Genomic DNA, 20,377 nt, shown 5'->3' on the forward strand with positions numbered 1-20,377 from the left:
GTTGAAAACTTTGCTAAAATTGGGCAACTTTCACATATTGGGGCTCGTCAGGTCTGAAAATAGTTCTTGTGAATGTAAAGTAATTGTTTTCTCTGTTGACTACAGGTAACGGTGATTTCTGACGAGGCGCAGGGTGATGACGATCCGGTCTCCACCTGGTTGACCAGATTTGGAGAAGATGCAGGGAGGACACAGCCTGAACCAAATCCACCAGCTCCTTCCAGAACCGTAAGTCAGAGCATCTTTCTGCGAGAGCTGATCTCAGCAGCTGCAATCAAACTGAAATGTCAAAGTACAGTTGAGTGGACAGTTGGAGGAAATTGTATGTTTCAGAGCCCCTTGGTGGCTGTAAAGCTTACTTGGCCACAGCAGACTCCCCATCTTTCCATGATACCCATGAATAACCCTGATCTGACTTTTCCATTTTGAAATGTCCCCATAAAATTTCAACCAGTCTATTTTCCTTTATGTTATTAATCCATTTCTCAATTCCTTGCCATTGTTTGTGTTATCTCATAACAACTCCTACCAGTTTCAGTTTTCCTGCTGATTAAAGCATCCTTACAAGCTGATGCTTCCTCCCAAATGTTTAGGAGTGAGGGTGGAGTGTTCAGGTTGAAGTACAGTCAAACCTTTCTGACATTTATTCTGTTTTTTTCATCGGCCAAAAAGTTTAGGGTTAGTCTCATTTGACTGCTTGCCTTATGGACTGTCTTATAGTTTTCTTTCAACCTGTTTTTTTTTGTATAACTCCTCCATAAAGGCCAGATTCAATAGGTGGACAGCCTATATTTACTGTGTCAACTGAATCCCCCACAGCCATGTTTACAGGCTGTGTAAAACCATTTTTCCACCATGTTCTCCCTAACCTGTCTGCTGTGTTTTTTGACCTTCATTAATCTGTTCTCTAATGTTCTCTAACAAACACAAACATTGATGCAGTTTAATGTCTGGTCCTTCCTAATTGTTATTTTTTGTATTTTGTTCTTTTTGTAGTTCAACTGCACATACAGAGAATCCAAGGAAATCCCAAATCCTAAACCTGGTCTGAGCAGACAGCCAGTCAACAGCATAAGTTTTGAGATGGAGCTGTACAAAACTGAGTCTTTCAACGATCCTCCGCAACAGGGAGTCTTCAGTGTTTCTGACCAAATGGAAGTGTTTGTGCAGGTAATGCTTTGCATTCAGATCCCACTGAATCAAAAATTTAATCTTAAAATGTAATCTTTTTTTGAGCGAAACATGCTGTGTGACCTTTCTGTATGCTCTCTTTGATCTCTTTGAGTGGCATCAACAATACATGATTCTGTTTTGTCTTGTTGGGGCCAAGATGCTCAGCTTACTTTGAGTGTCCCACATTCATTTAATTCCCTCTCTGCATGTTTTCTTATCCTGCCTGTCTAGCTTAACGTACTTGATCAGAAGCATTCATTTTGGTCCTAATATATAGCGAAGGCTCATGGTCCAAAGGTCCTTTGAAAAAAATGATTTATGATGCTGTCAGCAGGAGACGCTTCACTGGCAGACAGGACAAAGTGTTGCCTGTCTATGCTATGGCTTAACCTTCCTCTAGACCTCACATTGTGCTGAGACCTGACCTCAGGCAATAGCCAGAAACTCCACAATTAATAATCACAGAGCAACGTATGTTTTCTAAGAACACTTTGTTACCCACTGTGAAAATTCAATGCAGTTATGGTAAAAACTTTAGGATTTCATGGCATAAAAATCACAAAAAAACATTTAACATTTGGCAAAGCAACTTCAGAAGAATGGCAAAACATGATGTAGTGCAAAGATATTCTGCATTCAGCAAAAACCTAAAGCAAGTAAGTAAAATAAAGAAACAAGAAAACTGAAAATCACTGGCAGTAATCACCTTAGTAAATATAGTAGCTTTCTCAAATTATTGCTTGAAAGCATTCCCGTTTTGTGTGCTAAACGGGAATGCCGTTAGCACAAACAGTTGCTAACGGCAAAGAGCAATGAGTAAATTATATTATTATATGTGTATTTGGCTCAAAACCTTTTTCTTTTGTTTCTTATGTGCTCCAGATCACGTCAAAAGCATCGGACCCGGACATTGGACTAACTATCACCTCATGCTTCATCTCCCCCAACTCCAGCCCCACAGTGTCCTCTGACTACAAGCTTATTGAGACAGTCTGTGCCGAGGATAACTCACTTAAATGGATCCAGAACCCTCAGAGGCACTTGTTATTTTCTGGAAAGATGGGGGAATCTTTTAGCTTCACCTTCAACTCCAAAACGTTGAACTCAGCAGTTATTTTTCTGCACTGTGAGATGTCTCTGTGCTCAGAGGATTCTCAGAGGAACCAGGAACTTCCACAGGTTTGCATGAAATCCTCTTATGACCTTTGTTTCTGCTCATGTCTGATGAGTTGTTCTCTCTAGAGCCAATCAGAATTAGCAGTTTGTTTATTCATATTACCATTGAATATTTTACATTAGATCCTCTCAGATGGAAACATGTCAGGTATCAAAGAACTAAACAACAGAAGCAGTTTTTCTGTTACTGATTTTGACTAATTCCCACTTCTTTTTTAAAAAACAAAACAGAGGTTTGAAACTGTCTAAAGCACCATGTATTAGCAGTTGGTGCAGCTAACATGTCTCCCCAGTTGGAAAGCCTGGGGAAACCAAAAGGCAGCCCACATTTCCTAATCCAGCAAACTCAAAAGTTTAAAAGCTACTTTGCTACAAAGTGTTTGTCCTCCTTTGCTCTTTCACAGCCTTAATGAACATATTAAAAAATACATTTCTCTTTTAAATAGATTCTTATATCATTGTTCATCTACTGATTTCCTCTTTAACACCACTGTAATAATGAAAATCATAGGGGTGCACCAATAAATCAACCTCCATTTCCTTAATTTTGGGAAATCTTTGATTGGCCGATAACTACATGACAAACAGATGTTATCTACTAATTTTACCTACCGCTACTAAAATACAAAATCAGCCACTGTCCCCATGTTTTTCCAAAATTGTTATCAGCAGGTCAGTCTTGTTAAAGATCGGTGATCGGACAGGAAACTGCAATCAGTGCACCTCTAGAAAATAGATGGCAAATGAGTTCTTTCCTCAAAGTAGCAACTTCCAGAATGAAAAAAAAAATGTTTGTGCAACTTGGCAGCACTTTCACATACTATTCATTCAGGGTTGGGAAACAGTGGTTAAGATAATACTTTCTCTTGCAAGCACTGTTTTCTACTTATGTTTTATGTTTTTTGGGGGTTTTTTTTATAAGGTCAATAATCCACATGTGTTGTAAATTTTGCTTTCTCAAATGTCTATTATCTTGTCATTTTGTCTGTACAGTGCCTGGACCCAAGAAACAACTGCACTTCTCTGACTATGGAGACAATCTTTGCATTGATGAGCAACAAAAGGTTTTTGACGAAGCCGATGGCTGTGGTTGATGACAGTGAGTTTCCAGGTTAGTGTGATGAAGACACAATTATCAAAGGTGTTACACGAAAAAAACAGCTAGACAGAGGCAAACGCCCGTTCTAATGGTGCCATAGAAAGGTTAGATAAATCCACATTATACTACACATCTGGTAATCATTAACTGAAGCGTGTGTATGTGGGTTACATGTAACCCTGTATACACACGTGACGGTTGTGCACGTGTCTCGGGTTACGCTGATGGCTGTACGCAAGTGTGTGCTTTTGGCAGAGAATGCATCCTACCACAGAGTTGACTTCAGCAAAGAGGAGTGAGCTCTGGTTCTGGCCTCCTGGATCAGACCAAGAAGAGGAAAATGTGGAAAAACAGGAGTCATGCGGCACTGAGCACCAGTTGTTTTCACTTTGGCCCTTCTCTGTGGCCTCCCTTTTCCATCAGAACGGGGGGGAAAAGGGGACTGGTGGTCTTCACATTGATGTTGGGAAGCCAGCCAAAAACTAAAGGCCCCTCGGTTACGGCCTGCGCATTCACTCATCCATCCACTCGCAGCGCCTTTCGAGTCGTGGCCTAGCAAGGCAGGCGCTCGCGGGAGGTGGGTTCATGACTTAACTCTAATTAGATTGTTGCGTTTATGACCTAAGCTCAGATGGGTTGATGTCATGAGGCATTCTCCGGTGCATTGTTGGGGATTTCTAAATCAGCGTCCCTTCTTCGATTACATGAGAACTGCAGTGAGAATGAGTCATCATCGTTCACTCTCGATATGAAATCGCTTGCATCATTTCCATTAGGCAGAACTGTATGTCATCTTGGCAGATATTAGCCAATTTAGAGCTGTTGTGGATCAAATCAGATTATTGTTTCTGTGAGCTCGGCAGCACAGCGATGCCCTGATCTCTCAGGGGTGGTCAACTGGGTGGGATTATTATGGAGGATTGTCTCACTGTGTTAACATCCATTAAAAAAGAGAAACTGGCTGTAAAATATCAAAGCTTTACACGCTGTTGCATGTTCCTGATGAACTATATTGGTGTTTCTGAAACCCTAAAATAATAATATAATGGATCTTAGCGTTAAAAAAAATCCAGAGTCAGAGTTGTTTGGGATAATTCGGGGCAGATATGGTTCTCATTATACTTTGGATTTTAGAACTGGGCTAACGTGTAATCAGTTTAATGTCTCAGTAATCACTGACTTCATCTACTTAATTTGCGCTGCTCACTAACATGGAGACGGCTCAGTTTTCATAGGAATACGGTAAGCAAACAAACCCACAGTAAACACTGCAAATGGATTCTGTTTCAAACGACATGTTTTCTGATGCAAACAGATCCTCTGTGCTGTTGTGGAAAACCAAACGTTGTCTTGGGTTTACCAAGGAAAGAAAGGAGAAGAAGAAAATGACTTCGAATCCCTCCAGTGAAAGTTAGATTTACTGCTTTATAGCATCAGTAAATTATCAGTGTGTGGTAGATTTATGTAAATGTAGCCCCAGGCAACAAACATATGACATGCAATATTGTGACTTTTTGTAAAAGATAAACAGCTAAGCCAAAATAAAGAGGCACTGTGTGGAAAAAATGAAGAACTAACTTAAATAAATCATAGTTTGTATCATATTATCAGTCTTTATGAAGAGTTTTGACCCACTTCTCTCTCCGACATTATTATTGCTCATTGAGTTTTTACCCACCACAACTTTTCCATCAGTCAGGTTGAGTTCTTAATTATAATAGAGTCGTTGCAACAGTGCAACAAAATCCTTTGCAGCCATCTTGTTTGTAGATTTGCTGCCACTTTTGTAGTATATCTACTCTATGTATTGTTTTCTATGATGTTCCATATAAATTTACTAAAATATTAAAACCTCAAGATGGGCATTTATAAAAATTATATCCTATCTCACATAAAACTGCAGAACTGAGATACGTTCTGCTATCTGTTATTGTGATTTATCTCTGTAAATGACAGATTTCTGATAGAAATATGAGCAATAACACCTCAACTTAAAGCCTACTCCAGTTTTGACTGCTTTATTAAACCTCCAAAAGTCAAATTGACTACCTCATTGACAGAATTAACATAAAATAAGATGAAGCAAATGTTAAGACTTAATCTGTATTTCAGTGCTTAAATCCACAATTATTCCACAGAATGTTAACAGATGGATTAGGAAAAGGATGACAGATAGTGTGAAGTTGTGTTATATGGTAATGTGCTTTGTAGCGCTGGTAGCTTTATGGAGCAGGTTTTTTCTGTAGTGACTTGTGAAATTCAGCTGCGTCTAATCTGGAACCGTCTGTATCAGGGAGTCTTGGCAGTGTGACCTCTGTGGTCGTGTCTTTAGAGGTTGAGGAAAGTTCACGACTGAACCAAAGTAAGTCGTTATGCGGGAAGGCGCTCACTCCAGGGCAAGAGCTCTAACATAAACAAATGACGTTTGCTGAGATACCAGTGCTGTTCCAATGCTGACCACACTCTCATATCTGATCCTATCTGATTCTGTTAAAGCAGCGAACACGGCCGGCCGGGAAGACATCCAGCATAGTTATCCACAGCACGCATCAGGACACTGTGTGAGAAGCCTTAGTGGGTCCTCGGCTTCATAACAGTGCTCTGCAGAAGTATTCATGACGTTTTAACAGTTTCACATGTTGTCGTTGAACACGTTAAAACTTAAAGGATGATGTTTTTAAGAGTTTTGGCAGGTAAAGTTTGGAAAGTGTGCTGTGCATTCATATTCAGACCTTCTGAGTCGATACTTTTTAAATTTGTTAGTTTTTAGTTTAAAACTTTTTAATTGGTGCAATTTCACCTGCAGGGTCCACTCTAAAAATTACAATTAATGTTTTCTTAAAAAGTTTGGTGCTACAAATTTAAATAAAAAAAATATTGAGTGAAATGGAAACCAGTGAAATTCTGTAAATATACTTCAACAGAAAGTGATAATCTTTTCCAGTGCAGTGACAAATTTGAAGTTTAAGACAGCCTCTTCCTGTTATGCCATCCTCAGTTTGCTGCAAGTGTTACTGACCTTCCTGAGCATTCTTACCATAGCAAGTCGCCTGGATCAGATAACGTGGAGGGGTGGGGGAAAGGGATAGGGTGGCGGGCCGTCATCTCTTCTGTTATTAAACGCTTCTCAGATGACCTGTCACCATCCATTATGTGAGCCAAACGCTCCTTACAGGAATAGCAGCCATTGTGAAGGTGAGCTGGCCACCTACCAGCTCTGCCTCTCTGCAGCACATAAGCGCCTTTGTTCTGTTAGTTAAGACATCATTACAGCTAATTTCACTTTTGAAAGGCTTCCAGATGATTTGCAACAAATGGCTAAGCAGAACCTAGTGGAGTCAATAGGTCCATCTGTGAGGGGACACTCTCACCTCATACGTAGATGTGCTCTCGAGATTTTTCCTGCTTCAGGTTTCTGCATCGCATTCTTCAGTGGATTGCTTATCAGCACAAGAGTATCTGCAATCTGCTCTTTCTGTGGCATGCGGCTGACACAGCCATGTTTCCATTGTAAGCGTGCAGGGAACAGTTGTTATTCTGCTAACATGTGTTGTTGAAAAAGAAACAATGTCGCTATTGTTTCCATTAAATAAGAAACACAATTAAAATCATACATGAATAAGTTTGTTTACACAATGAGTCATTAAAAAACATGAAGCACCATCATCCTCTTATTACTTCCTGTCGTCTTTTCTTCATGGTTTGCACCAGTGGCAACATCCGATTGTTGACCATGTGACTGGTGTGATGCGAAAAAATGTTTTCTTTCCAGATTTACAAAAAAAGCCCATTTTTGATATGACAAAAAAAACTACCTCATCTCTGATATTTTGTATGGCAAAACTCTTTATTGATAAATAGCATGCTAAGATCATCCCCAGTTTTTACAATTTGTTTTTTAATCTGAATTCCAATTACAATCCAAATATTTTGACACCTGTATGAAATGTTAATGGAATTCCCCACTAATGCATGTTAATCTTATTCTTAAAATACTATATAGATTTACAGTATTGTGAATTGCCATACTTGTTTGTAGTTGTTTTGATAAAGTTTTATGTAAAAAAACACCTCGTCCCATTGCCAATATTTATTAATAGAAAAACGAGTTCTTTTCAAAATTGCCGTGTTTCCATTCAGCAAATTTATTTTTGCATTCTCAAATTTCACAACTATATAGCGAATGGAAACAGACCTACTGACTCATATTATGTTTGATATCTTCATGTTTTTAGCTTGATACTGTGCAGTTGTATCAATGTCAGGAAGCAGGTTTTTTAAGTTTTCATTTATGTGTTCTGTTACAGATCATCCTCCAAAGAAACCAGAACCTGAAGAAGGTAAAAATCAAAAAACCAAACTTTTTTCTTTGCTGTTGCTTTTTTTCCTGTGTTTTCCATTATTTTCATGTGTTAACTAAATAAACTGTTTCATGTTCCAGCTGAGATGTTTCTCTTGGACACCACCACGGTGGTGTTGATCGCCTTCGCCGCCTTTGTTATTGGGGCTCTGCTGACTGGGGCCCTGTGGTTTATCTACACACACACAGGTAGGTCCCTCACCTACCGCCCTGCCACTCCCACCCGACCCGACCGAACCCCACCCACCTCGAAGCTTTAATGAAAAAAGATAAGAAGCAGAGGAATGTCCCAGCATGCCGCTGTGATGACCAAACATCCTGTAGCTGATAGAGGTCGCCTCACAATAACATATTGACTCCTTCACTGTAAATATATCCTGTTGGTCAGCAGCGAGAGCTCCCCTCTTTCCTCCCTTTGAATGTTTTCGGGGGGCCGCAGGCGGTCAGCAAATGTTCACAGCACAATGGCTGGAGACAAGTTGGAAATCCCCCTCGCTGGGTTTAGTGGGCGCTCACAGGAAGAGACACACAATCTGTCTATTAGATGCCAAGACTTTCCCCGTCGTCCCCAGCCCGCTGACCCTGGCCGACCCCTGAGAGGAAGCCCTCCGAGTTCAGCGCTGCATGGAGCTCAGCGTCTCAGCACTGATACACTGGGCCACTGACCTGCAGGAATGTGGCGGTTCTTCAGTAAAACTGTTTGGAGGTTTGCATGTGCATTCTGGAAAGAGCTCACTTAGTGTAAAATGACTGCATTAGTTGGCCAGATCCAAACCGCTATCAGAAGGATTACAGTCAAAGAACTCTTGGTCACAATACTCCCATTACATTTCCGAGGAGGATTTGTTGCCGCAGTAACTATCCCCTGTAACAAACTGAGCACCCTTATCGTTCTCCAAATATTTCTCTTGGCTTTTCTTTAGGAACACTCTTCTTTTCTGCTTTATGTATTTACATGTGAGTGACCAACAAAAGAACACAACAGGTCTGCTTTTCCAGAGATAGTGTTTTCCGGATAAAAAATCAAGACGTACACACCCACACGCACACACACACACACACACACACACACACACACACAGCAGGTTTAAAGATAGACAATATGGAAAGATTCAGAGTTAAAGGTATGTTTCTGTTGATGTTGTGAAAATAGACCACTTTTGGATGGGGATGTTAACTGTGTCGCCTACAGATGACCTTATATGGCAGTGTTTGCATTTAACCCCAAGAACGTAGATTCCCTAAACAACAACCAAAAATATCACTTTGTGAGTGTACTTTTAACCAGTTCAGAGTGATGAGGCATGAAAACACTTTGGATTTGTTCCAGCAGCATTCAGACAGCCCTTTAAGAGTAATTTTTTCCCTCTTTTGACGGTTATGATGGTCATGTCATTTATGAAGATATGATCATTACCGAACAGTCTCTGTTCAGCAAAATAGAAGCGTAACTTCTTTAAAGTGAAGCCACATACCATCATAATATCTGGAATTTTGCACATTATTTTGACACGTGCAGTTTACAGTGAGCCAGGCCTAAACTTTCTTCTTCTGTGGAAAAATGAAATCCTCCTTTGTTTACTTGGTCTAAAAACAGCACAGCTAAAAACCCTCAATAGTTTCACTGTTTTGAGAGAAATTCATAGTATATGATACAGAGAAGATTTACACATCATGATAAAGCTTAGGGCTGTTAAAATGCTAAAACTAAAGAAAAATGCTTGATGCAATTTTTAGTGTTTTACACCAAAAATACATTGGGGAGCAATGTGATCCAAACAACAAACAAGATATCAAACAAAAAACTTCCTATAGTCACAGTAAGATTCATAAATCAACACGTCACATTTTTTAAGGTTGTTTTTGTTTTGCTGCAGTCTTTTCAGCTGACTATCTTGTCTAACGAATGGATTGTGAAATTATAGTTGACACCAGATGTTTACATGTGCTGAATAAAGAGACGTATATGTTTTTTCTCACTGTTTGATGTTAAATCAGACCAAACGTCTGTTGCTAGGTCAGCTAGAATTGCAAATTTTCTGTTTGTGAAATGCCGCGATATTGGTAGAATATGTCAGAGATGTATTTATTATTGTCTTTAGAATCAGATTAATCTCTTTAGACATTGAAGAAAAGCTCAATTGATGATGTCATAGCTTTGGAAACTTCCAATAGGTTGATCTGAGACGTTTGACTTAATTTTAGGCACACATTTGCATGTATTCTAAAGCCTCACCTGGAACACATTAATCTTTAGTTTGACACGATTAGAAGATCAAAAGAACTCAAACAGTAAAAGCAACATAAGGTGATTGCCTCCTCCTGGCTCTGATTGGTTGTTTCTGGCGCACTCCTGCAGATGACAGTAGGACCACAGGCAGAAGAGCTTAATTTTTCCTGTCATAATATACAGCTGGGATATAGTGACAGTTTTAGCAAATATGGAAAAAAAAATCCTCATATTTATAAAAGTTACATACTGCAGCTGTAGGCTTCTTTCCTTCTTGGGTTTATCCTGCACAGGAACTGTGGTCTTTCTCATCCTTATAGAAATAATTTCTACACCTAAAGTATAAAGGCCAAATGTCCTTGAGCAGACATCTGTTGCAAGCGCTGCACCTAGGGGTTTTTACGCACGCACAAAGTGTTTTTGTAACAAAAAGAATGTGCCTTTATCTCTCCCATCTATAGAGATAATATCAGACTTGGGAATTCTAGTTTCCTTCAACAGCTGAGGTGAATCCCTTTGTTTTTGCGGGGCTCTGGTCGGTCCTGTGAGTGAAGGTCTGCTGGCAGCCAGCCCTCTCCTAATCATTAGCAGAGCTGTGGGGCCTGACAGTGGGAGAGGGCGTCCATATCACCTATAGGTACATACAGCTGTCATATACGAAGGCACTCGCTCCCACAAGTGTGTATGCCATTACCAATGTGCGCAAATGTTTGTTGCTATTCTGCTGATGTCGGAAAAACACAATTTCACAATTGCAGTGTTTCTGTTAAATAAAAAATTAAATTAATTTCACAAATTTGGTCATGCAATAAGTCGTTGAAAATCATGTTAGGCAATGGAAAGAAGCAGTTACATGAGATCTATTCACAATTTAGCCATGGTGCTGCTGGCACTCATCATCTATCGGCCAATCAGAGGAGACGTAGGCGTCTTATTCAGAAGAAGCAACAAGCCCTGCCTAATTTTTGAAAAAAGATTTGTTGAAATTGTAGTCTCTTTTACAGAAGAACTATGGATTGAACACGTTCTAATGACACACAGCTTTCTTGAGCTGTGAGAGCTCTGGTGGAGCCAGCTGCACAATGTCTGAAAAACAATCAAAAACAAACAGTGATGCTCCTACTGCTCCCTGTCGTTGTCTTCATCGTCATCGCCAGTAGTAACATCCAGCTGTTAATCATGTGACTCATATGATTTTCCATTAAACAAATTTACTTTTGTAATTTCAATTTGCACAATTCTACAGTTAATGGAAACGCAGCTCAAAACTGGTTCAGCTGACATTCTGAACAATGTGGAAACCAGGCGGGCTCCTCCTGTTTACCTTTAGTTGACTCTGCAGAGTGCACTGCAGTCATATTTTGGTGCGGAACTCAAATGAAACACAGACAAGGATTTCTTTCAAAAACTCCTCAATGTCCAATGGAGATGTCTTTTGTAAACAGACAAAATAAGTAATTTAAGCTTTGGAGGGAGTTAGTTTATGATAGGAAATGCTTTTTTAGACAAAGAACAATAACCCAGAAATTTGGATGATAGTAACTGGGTCCTATGCTGTTTCTCCTGTTTTGTACTGAATAAAAGCTAATTAGTTCCAGATAACTAAAGGCACAAAGTCATGTGAAAACCAAAACATTTCTTTCAAAATCTGTTCATAAAGGATGTGACCATTTGGCTCTGGACCTTTCAGGGGACATCTTTAGGGACGTCGTGCTTCTCATCCTACTGGCCAGAATTCATCTTGGATTCCTTTACACATTTCAAGCTTTGTTCTCTATATGTTTTCCTTTGCCTGTGAAAGAATTAATAGATCTCACAGGACAATAAAAAAAACCCAGAAACTATGGGAACTGTCAAGCAATAAGCCGGATACATTGACCAATTTGTATTTTCAGTCAGATCACTTCGTCATGTTTTTGGCCGATTTTAAAACCAGTTCCGTTTTCTCTTGTCCGATTTCCCGTGCCCCTTCTCCCCATCTCCCATCCCACCCCTCTCCTGCCCCGCATCCAGGTGGGACCGCCAGAGCGCAGCCCGTTCAGAAGCCCCAGCCCGTCTCGGAAAACAGCAGCGCGGCCCACAGCATAGGTAGCACGCAGAGCACGCCGTGCTCCAGCAGCAGCACGGCGTAGCTCGGGAACGGCGCCCCCGCACGCACCGGCCGCAGCACCTTCACGCAAACCGGTTCGTTGGTCTTCTAAAGCGTGATGCGGAAAACAGACAAAAAAAAAAAAAAAAAAAAAACACCGACAAATGTGCTGCGATGATTCTGAGATGTATCTCAGCGCAAGAAAGAAAGAAAGTTCTGTTTAGATGGGTTTTTTTTTTTTCAAATCCAAATGCTGCTCTTCTCATCACAGTTAAGCCTTTTTTGTTTTGTCCTTAAATGGTTTGAATTCAGTCGCTTTGCTCCAACAGTGATTGAACACGAGAAGATTTGCAGAGGTTAGGAAGTGATATGTTGATGGCTGGACCGTAAACACATTACTTTAACACACACAACCTAGAAAGTAGCACAGGAGCAACACAACCACTATTAGAAAGAGGACAAAAGTGCAGTATGAACTTGTCTGTCATTATCCTGACGAAGAGAGACAATGGAGGTGTTGAATGTATGAGAGAAGAACAAGCACCAGCAAATGTGAAAGAACATTGTGAAAGATCTGCAGGTAGACCTCCATATTTTACACAAAAGAAGACTTTTTTTTATTTTGGATTAAAGTGTAAACAATCGATAACAGTACATCAGAGCGGCTCAATAGGTGCAAGTTTAAAATGGCTACATTTTCAGAGTTAAAGCATACTACTTTGCTGAAGTTAAAGGAAAAGACCGATACTTGTTTTGTGTCTGTGTGTGACTAGCCTGGCTTCATGGTGTCAATCAAATCAAATCGAAACAATCAATCAATTTTATTTAGCTGGAAACAGTTGGTGTAGGTTGGAAGAAATCCTCAAAATCTGTCCTGGCGTTTTATTCAGTTCAGGTTATTCTCAATACATGTAGTCTCTCAAGACAATTTATTAGAAAGTAACATGCAATTTATGTAGAGAAATAAGTGGCGCCCCTAAGGGGAGAGCCACTTGAAAAAGAATTGAGCCAGAGAATTGTGTTCAGGCTGGTGTACATGGCAAATGGAATATAGCGCTTTATCACATAATTTACATGATCATCTTCTTCAATCACAACATAAATGTATAAAAAAAATAAACTGATTTATACAGCTCTGGAAAAAATTAAGAGGCCACTGGAATGAATGACAATGAAAACCTCATGGTTAATCCACTAGGTATTGATTTCTAAATATTTCCTGAGTTAAAACGTTTACATTGTAGTTTCTAAATGAATATGAACTTCCATTATTTGAGGTCTAAAAGCATAGCATCTTTTTTTCATTATTTTGACCATTTCTCATTTTCTGCCAATAGATACTAAATATTTGCTTGGAATTTCAGAGACGTGTTGTCAGTAGTTCATAGAATGAAAGAACAATGTCCATTCAAACATGTACCTATAAAGAGTAAAGAGAAACAGATCTTAAGAAACTCAGTATTTCACATTACATCTTCCACTGAGTCCAGCCATTACTTTGTAAGCCAAGACATTCTTTGCATTACTATCCTTCAGACACAAGAGAGGTCTCAGTCTTCTCCTCAGCTGTCTTTTTTTATATCTTCTGAAGTGTTGGTGTACAGTTCTGGTCAGAAGTTTTCATACACTTGTTAAAATGAATTTCCTCATAATTTGTGGATTTAAATTATGTATTTCAACTATATTTTTTGATGACTGTTAAAATCTTAAGCAACCTCAACTGTGAACTATACAACAGTCTCAAATACACATCGCCACAAATCCTTGGAGAAAGGTTTGCTAGCAGAGAGATCTTTGTATTAACAGCCTGCTGGGAGGATTCTGGCTGCATATTTGAGCATGTAATGTTTTATAAATCTGTCCGTGGTGGGGAAAAAAAAAATTTTCAAATCAAATATTTTTATATTAACAGAACCAAATTAAGTCACCATTCATGCTAATGGTGACCATATGCAAACTTCTGCTCCAGACTGTCGATTTGTATTTTTATGTCAATAATTGTAAATAGGCAAATGTGTTTCGAGGGAAGCACATGTGCAAACTTCTCTTTTCTGCTTTATCTGTGCCAGTCCCTTCTTTTATAACCTGAGGAATCTCATCCACAGTGTTGACTGACTGACTGACTGACTGACAGCATTAACGACGGCCATATTTAAAGAACAAGCCAGCGATCACAGTTAGCCTTTGCTAGCTCAGATCTTTCCATCTGTCCGTTGAGCATGCAGCACATTGTCACAGGAACAGAAAGGCGTCAGATGATAAAATGGAGTAGCGCTCCCTGTTTGTAATCTTCATCAGACAAAACATGAGGCATTTCTCCATGGTTTGCAGACACCAGACAGTCAGTGTTTGGAGTTCCTTATCCCACTTGGTTTTGTGTAAATCTTGGCGCTCAGTGTGTTGTATGAGCTGCAGCCAAAGTTCTTTGTTTCACATATATTTTCTTCAACATCGTAAGCTCCCCACCACTTTACAAGAATATGAATGTTTTCTCTGTGTGCGTGTGTGTGTGTGAGAGTATCAATTGTGTGTGTGTAGGGGAACAAGCGGGGGCCTAGAGTGGGATAGAAGAAAATATGTTTCCCTGAAGCAGCAATAGGGACACAATGCTTTTTATCTGTTTTTTCTTCTCCTTTCTCAATGTAAACTTATGTACAGCTTTCTACAGATGCTATAAATAAATATATTTGTGTATAAGATTATATTTTGGAATGTATTTACGACAGAATTTTATTGTGATGTGTGTGTGGAAGTACTGTGAACTGTGGATTTGCTCATATAACAAACATATGGTTTGGGAAATTCTTTGTAAAGCATACATAAAAGTGTTGCACGCTGTCGAATACGATGCAGTTTAGTAAATAATTATACTATAAAGTTGTTGCTAGGAGCCGCCTTTTCTTTAAAAAATTTCTAGACATATTAGACATTTTTTGTCCTGTGTGAAACTTTACTGATCTGTGCAGGCATTGCTGATGTTCTACACCCCATCCAGCTGTTTAAAACGAAGAACGGGACTCACAACTCCAAATGTATTAAGCTTTGCTTTTTGTCATTTTAAAGAATATAAGCTGAAGCTTGTAGACGCTTCATAGCTTCCCATCTCTAAAGTAGCACATAGTAAAACATAAAACCAGCTCTGGTTTGTAGCCTTTGGGTCATGTGCAGTTTGTACAAAATGATACTGCATCATATTAAGCCACAGCCTCCCTTCATCAATAATGGCACTTTTGGTAAAGATGAGCAAAAAGCCCTTAAATTGATTTTTTATTTCAGCAGCATTACTTTGTTGCAGTTTTTTTTAAAAGATATGTTGCCTATAGTACACAATCTGTACGCTTAACCTAGCAACTATTTTATCGATGATCTTCACATGTTGTTCTGTCGTTCAATTCATTTCCAAGACAATGTGTGGATCCTTAGGGGAACGTAAATGTTGACTTTTTTCATTCAAGTATCTTCAGAGAGTTGTTCCTGCTGTTTTCAAGTGAGAATCTGCAGTAGCAGTCTTTCAATCTAGAGAAGCCTCTGACTGAAGACGGTTGCTGTAAGACAGTCTCATGACCGTCATGACATGCAAACCACTCAGTTTCCAGGCAGCAGAGACAACAGTACTCTAACAGTGGTTCTACTTAACCACCTCCTTTGCTTTTGCCGATCTGTCTGGCAGATAATTGTTGAAGTTGGAAGAGAAAGTTTAACTTTTTCTCTTTTTCTCTCTGCACTTTAAATAATAAAGTAAAAAAAAAAAAAAAGAATTAAGACGTGAAGCACAAATTATCAAAAAGCTTAAGCTACCCTCACTTTGTTTAATATTTACTATATCAATGGATGTGTCCAAACTGATCCAATTAAAAAAAAAAAACCTCAATGTGGGATTTTTATATCAAATCAAAGATTGGATTATTTTCTTAAAGAAATTTTTCAATGTTGAATTAGTCTGCAATAAAAGCTGCGTTCAGTTTAATTCCTTTTACTCATCTTTGCCAACATGTAAGGAGGACACGGTAATTAGAGCACAAATCCATGGATCTATTGATTGTATTTTTTTTTATGTGATTTGACTACCTCATATGTTTTTTGAATGTTGAGTTTGGATGCCTGTATGTATGGAAGTGCTATAGGTTAAGCAGCCGTTTAAGATTTAAAGCTCGATCATGACTTTTTTTTTTTTTAAATCACACTTTGTTATTTTCAAAGAATCTAACAGAAAACATTAATGTTATGATAACCCTTTTAGTTGTGAGCCTTTGTACGTTTAAGTTGATCGTTTGACTTTCTTTGTGTTCATAAAACCTTTTATATGCTGTAAATATGCATGACCCCTGTACACTCATTATGACCAATAAATATTTTATAATAATTACAGTGAGACTCCTGTGTGTTTGATGATCTCCTGTGTTCATCATGGCCACACACTCCCCTACTGTATATGGAGTTAGTTTAGAACTCTGATCAGCGGTGATGAAGTGTTGGGTTCGGCTCTGTGGCCGTGAAGTCATGACTCGTCTCTGGTGAGCTCATAACATGATACAGACCATGAGCGTTGGAGGGTGTAGATGTAAGGGTTAGATAAAAGTAAGGGGTTCCACACTGAGAGAAATTTCACTGACAGACACACAGACTGGCATTTCTCTCTATAATTACCCCTCCTCTGGGGCTGTATAAAGCAGCGTGCCTTGGCGTGAAGCGGCCCTGGGCAAACGTCCCTCCGCCGCCGGACACATCCCCAGCGATTGTGATATCATACGTGTGATTCTTCTGTTTTCCATAAGGAGCTCGTCCAACTTATGAGTAATATTTAAAATGTTCTTTTCAACGAATGATCACAGACCTCATCATTCCCTTAAAGGTGATGTCATTATTTTCATTTCCAGCTTCTCCCCCCTCTGCCTCCCTTGGCTACTTTTGCCAGAAATTAGTTGTTCTACTGCTAATTCATTGAGTCACTGATTGTATGCACCCTAGGTGATAATGATAAACACAGGATCAAATTTAAAAGACTAAGTAGGTTTCCAACACTGACATCAAGAATGCGCCTGGTTTAAATTTGCCCTCGGGTCATAAACTTGATTACGTGAATTAAGTAATGTGAAATACTTTTTTGCAAGTTGTGCAGCAGTAGAGAGAGATGAGCACGGCCTAGCTTCCTGATCACACCTTTATACCTGTAATGCAGCTAAAGTCCAGCAGGAGCTCTGCTCCTAGCTTCATGTTGGAATCTATTGCAGATGTTTATTTTTTAAGGTTTTCAGGGTTTTACAGAAAGGGAATTTCTTCTTGTAACAGTGTTTAGCAAAAGTCTTCATACCTTACAACTTGAAACCTTAGTGCATATAATTTTTCTTCATAACAGAAGGTAGAGAAAGGAATATGACCCAACTATAGCAGCAGTTCAGTCACAGTGGAGGTTTTCTCTCGGGTGTCTACCTTTCCTTTTAATTATATTAAAGATTAATTTACCTGGAATTAATACTGTTAATTCTAGGTAATTAACAGTGTTAGTTGTTAATGACTTGTTACTGTTAATGACTGTTAATGTTACCTGGAATTACTTCAGGAAACATTTCATCACATGATTTTTAAGAAATTAGGAATTAAGAGGATAAATTTTGTTTTTTATTTTTATTTTATGTTTTACAGCGCTCTGTTGAAGAGCTATGAGTAGTCAGTATCATACCAGCCATAGATAACCCCTCAAGTTTCATCCCTTTGAAGCCAATTAGCTTTAGAGCTCAGGGTCATACTATCATATGAAATTCAAAACTGCTCCAGCAATTCTTGCCAACTCAATTTTTATAAATCTTAGATATATGTGTAAACAATGTCTTGAATTAGACATTGTTTACATAAAGGTTTGTAGTTGTTTTCACAGAAATCTGTGTTTGTAACAGGGACCATGTAAGACGTGCTGCAAAAGTGTTTTGGAATTGTTTATAAGATCGGCACATTCTTTGCAGCTCTGAGGTAAATGTTGCAGTGATTAATATATTACATATGGATATTATCCATAACAGCTTTAAGCTCAAGCCACGCAATTTCCAAATGCACACAGATTACTACTGGCTTGCCTCTGTTTGATAAAAGTTTAGAGCAGATCCAAAGTTTTGTCATGTGGCCTGACTTTTATTCTGGTTCATTCAGGTAATTGTTTTTCACGTATACTGTGTAAGTTAAGTTATAGGTTAAGTATGGAGAGCAGAAATCGAACCGAGTCTACCAGACTGTCAGGAGTGAAAATATACTTAGTCAGGCTTTTACATTGTGTAGATCCAGTGACAGAGGGCGCTGAGTCAGCTTTCATTCCTAAACTGGTTCATCATTGTGAATGGCATGTAGAACTGTTGCTAATGCACAACACATTGATGAGGCATTGTCTTGGCTAAGCTTGGGAAATGACCTCAACAAGAGTCCCATGGTGCTACGTTCAGTACGTTCAGTAAGGAGTCCACCCACCAGCCTGCTATCATATATCTCATAAAATGTAATCTCAACGTTACATTATTATTCTTAAGAGTTTTAGTTTAACTACTTAAACACTCAATGGATGCTGATGACTACTCAGCATGACAAAAGCTTGGAGCAGTTCCAGCTCATGGCAGGCTGGCTTTCTTTTGTACTTTTTTCATTTCTTTTTTTTTTTACTTCATGGGTGCACTTATCGACTTTGTATAGATTCAAGTATGGAAAATTGAAATAAAAAGTCTATGTGGGAAACTTAGGTGCAACAAAAGTGAGTTTGAAAAACAATCTAGAAGTAGATGTTCTTCAAAATGCGCTCCATTCCTTGTTGTAGATGCGTTTTTAAGATATGGGAACACATGTCCAACAGACAACAACGTGACCAAAGCCCATGTTAGTGGTCATTTCTCACTTATATCAGCCACAGAAATCTGGCGGAGTTACCCCATCATTGCTGTAGCATCTGCCCAATTTGAGCATTCCCCAAAAACAACGATTCAGGTCTGACTACATCTAGAAGGATTTCTCACAGAAGTCCTTCTAGGCCGCCTCATTAAATGGAGACGGCTTGACGTCTGCATTGCTGCTATGGCAAAACACATTGGAGTTTTTCAGTAAGTTTCAGGTTGGACTTATTGAGCAGTAAAAGTGCGTATCAGGTGCAGGGAGTATAGTTCTCCTGGTGGGGGGTGGATTCATTTAGCAGCTGCACTGAAACTATAAACCCCCTGGGTTAGGTGTGCAAACTTTAGCCTCACATCGCAGCTCGTTGTTATGCTGCACAAAAGTAGAACTAGTTTCATATTGCTGCCAGAATCCATAAAGTGGGTCTGATTTTGCTCAGCTGGAAATTCTGTTTTGATTGTGGCACATGGGTGCTGCATGTGCGTAATAATATATATACATATTTCTTTATAGATTTGAGGCCCTCATGCTTTCTGCTGGAACACTCTGGAAGAACTCCAACTGGAAAGAAAGGAAACAAAAAAAAAAAGGAAAAGAAAAACCCTCTCCATATGGCCCTGCTTATAATGAAACAGCTCGGTCATAATTAACTTCATACCCCAAATGTCTCCCAGTCAGTTCACGTCAGCATCTTTTTTCTCTTGCCTGTCATTTCAAAATCCAAAATGGACCGGTGAGTGGACTCATGCATATGACAGTGTATTTATACAGGAAAAGTATTCCCACCCTCACAGATGTCTCGGTTTATTTACTTATTTTTTAGAGATATTGAAATGTTTCATATCCTTAAACAAAAGAGAATGTCACAGAAATCTGTGTTTGTAACAGAGATTACATACAAAAACAAATACGAAATGCAAATAAGACAAAACTAACTCACAAGTAACTTTTCAGCAGTATCAGAGTTTGTTTCAACTCAATTTATTAATATTAAAACCTGACAGAATTTTTCACTTCTAACATGGGAAAAATGTCTTTTTATAACGCCACCTTCTATCTCATATTGTTCTTGCTATCTGCAAAGCAAATTGCCCTTTGGGGACAATAAGGTTTATCTAATTTTAATGACTTTGGTCATTATTTTAGGTAAGCTGACGATAAGTGAAAAAATCTCCCAGTGTAACTAGTACTTCTTCATCAATATTAGGGAATTACTGACCTAAAACAAATTTCTATATATTGCAAAAAAGTTCCTTATAAGTAAGTTTTGTTTTATTTCTGACATCAAGATTTGTAATAAAAGTCCCCGATGACATTAAATCATCCCAGTGGTTACTGTTGCTGATTGGCTGCCAGAGCAACAATCCAAGCCAGAATGAAGAG

The 20,377-nt window shown here is 38.9% G+C and overlaps 1 protein-coding gene across 2 annotated transcripts in view; it reads left to right on the forward strand.

Annotated features, from left to right (window-relative positions):
* The window catches only part of tgfbr3 (transforming growth factor, beta receptor III), a 79,364-nt gene extending 59,621 nt beyond the window's left edge, over nucleotides 1-19,743 (forward strand). Inside the window, exons 11-17 of one of the 2 annotated variants that reach the window (XM_044128583.1) lie at nucleotides 106-228; nucleotides 997-1,170; nucleotides 2,056-2,352; nucleotides 3,343-3,460; nucleotides 7,756-7,788; nucleotides 7,890-7,997; nucleotides 12,052-16,495. In XM_044128583.1, the coding sequence (XP_043984518.1) occupies nucleotides 106-228; nucleotides 997-1,170; nucleotides 2,056-2,352; nucleotides 3,343-3,460; nucleotides 7,756-7,788; nucleotides 7,890-7,997; nucleotides 12,052-12,170 (972 nt within the window). In that variant the 3' untranslated portion in view covers nucleotides 12,171-16,495. Of the gene's footprint in view, nucleotides 1-105; nucleotides 229-996; nucleotides 1,171-2,055; nucleotides 2,353-3,342; nucleotides 3,461-7,755; nucleotides 7,789-7,889; nucleotides 7,998-12,051; nucleotides 16,496-19,507 lie in introns of those variants that run through there. The other variant, XM_044128584.1, reaches the window with a different exon arrangement.
* Nucleotides 19,744-20,377: the final 634 nt, after the last annotated feature.

The sequence above is a fragment of the Gambusia affinis genome, linkage group LG10 (assembly GCF_019740435.1).
Source record: "Gambusia affinis linkage group LG10, SWU_Gaff_1.0, whole genome shotgun sequence".
NCBI classification, from domain to species: domain Eukaryota; kingdom Metazoa; phylum Chordata; class Actinopteri; order Cyprinodontiformes; family Poeciliidae; genus Gambusia; species Gambusia affinis.